This window comes from Fukomys damarensis, unplaced genomic scaffold, assembly GCF_012274545.1.
Source record: "Fukomys damarensis isolate Sample0158 unplaced genomic scaffold, DMR_v1.0_HiC HiC_scaffold_33, whole genome shotgun sequence".
Classification (NCBI taxonomy): domain Eukaryota; kingdom Metazoa; phylum Chordata; class Mammalia; order Rodentia; family Bathyergidae; genus Fukomys; species Fukomys damarensis.
Window position 1 is genome coordinate 52,373,715 of NW_022900945.1, and position 5,253 is coordinate 52,378,967.

Sequence of the window (5,253 nt, forward strand, 5' to 3'; positions counted from 1 at the left end):
TTTCCCCCTAACCCTTTAGACCCCCCCCCCCTTTCTGATTGAGTTCACATTTTTTTTTTTTTTGTACCGGGGATTGAACTTGGGTCCTTGCGCTTGCAAGGCAGGCAGCAGAACAACTCAGCTATATCCCCAGCCCTTTTGTTTTGTTTTTGAGACAAGAATCTCCATACATATAGTCCAGACTGGCTCTGAACTCACTCTGTGGCCTTGAGCTTGTGCCTCAGCCTCCTGAGAGCTGGGATGACAGACGAGCACCAACATGCCCGGCTGAAGCCCAAGTTCTTTTTTGGTTTTTGGTAGCGGAGATTAAACTCAGAACCTTGAGCTTGTGAGGCAGGCGGTGGAACCACTGAGCTCAATCTCTGGCCCTTGAAGCCCACATTCTTGTGCCTTCCATTCTAATTCTCCCTCTCCTTCCCTACCCCCTCCAGTTCCCATTCTGGCATCGCAAGACCAGGGTGCTAAAATGGATGATCAGGATGAACTGGCACGGGCATGACTTCTTGGGTGGGTTTCTCTAATCACTCACCATTTATTTCGATGGGCGCTATAAGCCCCTAGAATTGTTCCAAGGCCTGTCCCGGTTTCCCTTGGACCTCATCTGCTCCTGAACTGCACCTGTCTGTTGAAAAGCATATGTGAGAAACTCCTGCCTGGTGGCACATCTCTGAAATCCTAGCGCTCTGGGAGGCCGAGGCAGGAGGATCAGAATTAGAGACTAGCCCCGGCAATTTAGCAATTCCAGACCCTGTCTCAAAAAAAAATAAGCCTCCTGCCAGGCGTGGTGGTGCATGCCTGTAATCCCAGCACGCAGGAGCCTGAGACAGGAGGATCTCTGTGAGTTGAGCCCAGCCCAGGCTACATAGTGAGTTCCAGGTCAGTCTCAAAAACCAAAAAAAAAAGGAAAAGCCTCCACGCTGGTCTTCATAAAGGTTATTTATTTATTTTCGTAAAGGGTCTTTTACTAATAAGACACCCTACAAAAATTTTGTAAAATAATCAGTAGAAAAGCTCTCTCACTAGCTGTAGACCCATTTGCCTTAAGAAAGAGCAGAAAGGCACTATGTTTAGGCCACAGGTGCACAGCCTGACTTACTATGGCTCCGACTCAGCAGTTCTGAGTTTTGTGTTTCAGACAGGTTCACTGTGTGTGGCCGCGGTTGGCCTCCTGCCTCAGCCTGAGTGTTAGGACTCGAGGCAGGCACCACTACCTCTGCCAGCAGTCTTGAGACGTCTTGCTATGTAGCCCAGGCTAGTCTCAAACTTGCAGTGATCCTCTTGACTCAGCCTCCCACGTGCCTAGATTACATGAGTGCACTACTATGCCCAGCTCCACCAGCAGTTGTTTTGTTTTGTTTTTTTAGGTATCGGGGATCGAACTCAGGCTGTTGCACTTACGAGGCAGGCCACAGAACCCCTGAGCCAAATCCCTGACCCATCTGCCAGCAGTTCTTAACAAGAAAAACAGTGACAGTGTTGGAAGAGCCCTCCAGTTATTAAGACGTATATGCTCCCCAACCCAAGGAAGACCAGTATGCTAACTGCAGAGGCAAGGGCCCTTGGCTCAGAGATGTGAAATGCCAGGTCTTGGATTTACACAACTGGTGAACAGGAATAGAACACCGAGTCTTGCTTCTTCAGTATCGTTCTATCCCACAACTGAACTTTCAGGGGTTACCGTTCCAGGCCACACCCCCACCTCAGCCCGTCCCCTTCCCCTCATTACCATGGCAAGTCCATCTCCAGCTCCCATCTCCCCAGAGCCAATGTGGGTCAGGTGGACAAAGTTCATTGGTTCCCCAATCATGGTCCGGTCAATCCGCTTTCTCTTCTTCTTCTGCTTTGAGAAGATAAAATCATGTCTGGAGGCCCATCCTCAAATCACAGTGAGGAAGAGGAAAGAGTCTTGAAGACCGCTAAGGAAAGGAAAGAGTGAGAGCCTGACGGGAAGAGGGGATGTGGCCCTGCAAGAGGGAAACCGTAGGCACCCGGATCACACGGGCGAGGGCAGCGGCCAGCTGGTGAACGCTGCACAAAGACACGGGCAGAGTCACCTCTGGCTGATGAGGAAACAGTGGGGAAAGCTGACAGGTAGTAAGCCCCGTGTGACCTGCCCCACGCAAAATGGATGGGGTCGGGGGTAAAAGCTGGACTATTCACTTCTTCCATCTTCCAGGCCCTCTTATTGCAGGTGCACATCTGCCTGGCCACACGGACCCTTTCCTGACCAAAGGGAGGCAGCGTGCTTTTTCAAGGAAGATCCCAGAAGGTGCATCTACTTCATAGCAGATGGTAACTATCTCCGGGGTGCGGGGAGACTCACCGGCTGGGGTTTCTCGACCACACAGCAGCCCAGTTTATGCCAAAATTCACTCATAGTCCTTGAAGGTGCCAGCTTCAATCCTCTGCCGGAGGCCCCCGAGGGCTCTTGCTCTGCTGCTTTGATGGCCCCTCTTCACACGCCCTGACACCAGCACACAGGGCCACTCAGCTGGCTGGGTTTAGAGAAGCGGAAGACCCTTAGCTGAGCAGCAAGGTCAGTGTCTCCGAGACTAACAGGGCCAGAGAGAGGTGGCCGAGCACAGGTTATGTCTTCCTCGGATCCAGAATGCTGAATTCAGAAAGTAAAGAGGAAAGTTAATGAGAACACACACACACACCCTAACCTTCAAGAAGCCTCCTGATGAGGCCCTGTGTTTCAAGTCCTCTCCTAGACACCCTAATCCTGTACCTCAACAATGATCTTTCCCAAACACAGGAAACTCTCAGCTTGACTCTCAAAAGGAACAGAGCCGGGGCCAGGGGGGTGTAGCTCAGTGGTGCCGCTACCTGCCCTGTAGCCTCGCAAGCACAAGGTCTTGAGTTCAATCCCCAGTGTACCAAAAAAACAAAACAAAACAAAAAAAAAACAAAAACCCAACATCAAAAGGAACAGAGCCAAAAGGCTACCAAGGGGGTAAGGGGCTGGCACCAAAGAGAGGAAGAGGGCTAACAGGACTTGGGGTGAGGGGATGGGGAAGTCCAAAGGACAGTGACAGAAAGGAACAAAGGAGGTGCAACCAGCTCCCTTGGTTTAGGGTAGAAGAGGAGGAGCAACTGAGTGACTCTAAAGAGGAAATAGTGGTTTTTGGTTCTCACAAACAAGGCCTCCACCCTTTTTCTTACCTGGCCGTGAACACTTAAATTTTCTTTAAGAGCAAGAGGTCTTGACCACCGAGGTTTTAGGAGAGGCTAGCTACAGCAGGCTGGACCTCCAGGAAGACTTTCTACAGTGAGAAATCTTTCCCTTTCTCAATGTGTTGCCCTCGTTCCTCCTCACTGCACTCAGCTGAGATCCAACCCCTCCCAGAAACCATTTAGCAGCTCCTTTATTATCTGACCTTGAGATCCTTCCTGAAGGTTGTATACACTGTCTAGCTGGGTCGTGTGTCGACACCCCCTCCCGGGGTGTTCGCATATTTGCACGCACGCACACACACAGCATGCTCACATCTCCCTGTCTCATACAGACATCTGTACACACGCCAAGAGTCTTTCTGTCCCATAAGGCATCACTTTCCAGCCTCCCCACCCTCTTCACAGGTACAGTTGTGCAGCTTGCTCTGCCCCAGTGCTGCAGGGGCCAGGGCCTGCCCTCTTCCCCTCATGCTGTGACCTGTTCTCTTCCCTCCTCCCCAATCCCACCCCCAGGCTGCACCCAACCAGACACAGGAACTTTCCAGGAGCGTCACTGTCCAAGGAAGAACTTTCTTTCCTTCTCACTACTGCCAGCCAGGGTGGGCCCATCTGCACATCCCTGTCCTACATTTCCCAGTCCCACAGTGCAAAGCTACCAACAGGACAGCTTTGAGAATATCACACAGGAGCATGAACAGGAATCACCTTCCTTCTCAGCCTGGGCCCTGCCTGGCATCCTAGACTGAGCCCCCACACGCTATGTTTTGTTGTGTTTTTAGCAGTCTTGAGAGGAGATCACACAAACACAGATTCTAGGGGAGGGTCTGGGCTTTCTCTCACTTCCCTTCCCACCCTTGGAAGGGCGGAGTAACCAGGCCGGAAATCAGAACACAGTCGTCTAGAGAGGGAGCCGTCCAGTGGGGAAGTTAAGTCAGTCAGTCACAGGGTTTGTCAAGATGGTGGAGGGGGGCAGGTGGGAAGGTTTGGAGGGAAATGGAGAAAACAATGAAGAATCAGAGGAAACCCCTGACACCACCACACAGTCTGTACTGACTGGACAGTACATTCTCCCCTGCTCAGAGCTGAGTGGACAGGGGTGGATGGTGCTGGGAGGGGAGGGGAGCGGGAGCCAAAGGGGCAGTGGAAGAAACAAGGACGTTTCTGTTTCACTTCCAGGGACCTAACCAGAGCTGGGTGGAGGGAAAGTGTGTGTGTGTGGACTTGGCAAGGCATGCCCAGTGAGGTTGAGAAGTGACCAGGAAATTCCATTCCCTAGGACATTAGGGTCTCTGAAACTTGGGGGTGGGGTCAGGGCGTGAAAAGGGCAGGACGGGGCCAATGCAGTGGAGGGCTGGGGTGGGGCGAAGGGGAACAAAGCCAAAAAAGGAAGTGAGGGCAAGCGGCTGTCACTCTCTTAAAACTGCTAGACAAAAGTAGGGTGAGGAAAACGGAGTCCCGAGCAAGGTAAGCAGAGGAGGAGGAGGTGCCAGAATCCACAGCCCCTATTTCAACTCCACAGAAGGGTCTGGGAGACCAAGGAGAGCCACATCCCACAGCCGAACAGTGCAGGGACCGTGCCCCTCAGTCCCACAGCAGAGTGAAATATGGAACTAGGAAAGACACCCCTCCATCTCCACCACCACCACCAAGGTCACGCTGGGGCTCCAGAGCCCAACCTGCTGGGGGGTGACCATGAGAGGGGACCGCGGGAGACCCGTCCCAGGAAGGAAGGATGTACACCGGTAGTTCCTGGGGCCCGTGCTAGCCCCAAACCGGTTCTCCCGGTCCCGCGGCCTTCCGCCCCACCGCCTCCAACCCGCTGCCCGACGAGCCTTCACAAGGAGCAGCTGCGAAGGGGGGGGCAGAAGGGAGGAAGCAGTGGGCAACTCTGGCTGTCAGCCCAGGGCCACAGCTGGCCCTGCTTGGAGACCCCTCACTCGCGGGGCCGCTGCAGGGCCTGGAAACGGGACGGGATCCCACACGCCAGCCAAGCGACCGGCACCTGCCCGGACCCAACGCCCCGCTCCGCGGAGAGGTCCAGCGGAGGCTCAAGGGGAAGGAGCCGAGCACCGGGCT

General features: G+C 53.6%; 1 protein-coding gene across 1 annotated transcript in view; it reads right to left on the reverse strand.

Annotated features, from left to right (window-relative positions):
* The window catches only part of Cdc42se1 (CDC42 small effector 1), a 5,122-nt gene extending 2,310 nt beyond the window's left edge, over window positions 1-2,812 (reverse strand). The window contains exons 1-3 of the mRNA XM_033758064.1: window positions 2,324-2,812; window positions 1,727-1,837; window positions 530-622 (exon numbers count right to left, since the gene is read on the reverse strand). Of these exons, the coding sequence (XP_033613955.1) occupies window positions 548-622; window positions 1,727-1,837; window positions 2,324-2,377 (240 nt within the window). The 5' untranslated portion in view covers window positions 2,378-2,812 and the 3' untranslated portion in view covers window positions 530-547. The remainder of the gene's footprint in view (window positions 1-529; window positions 623-1,726; window positions 1,838-2,323) is intronic.
* Window positions 2,813-5,253: the final 2,441 nt, after the last annotated feature.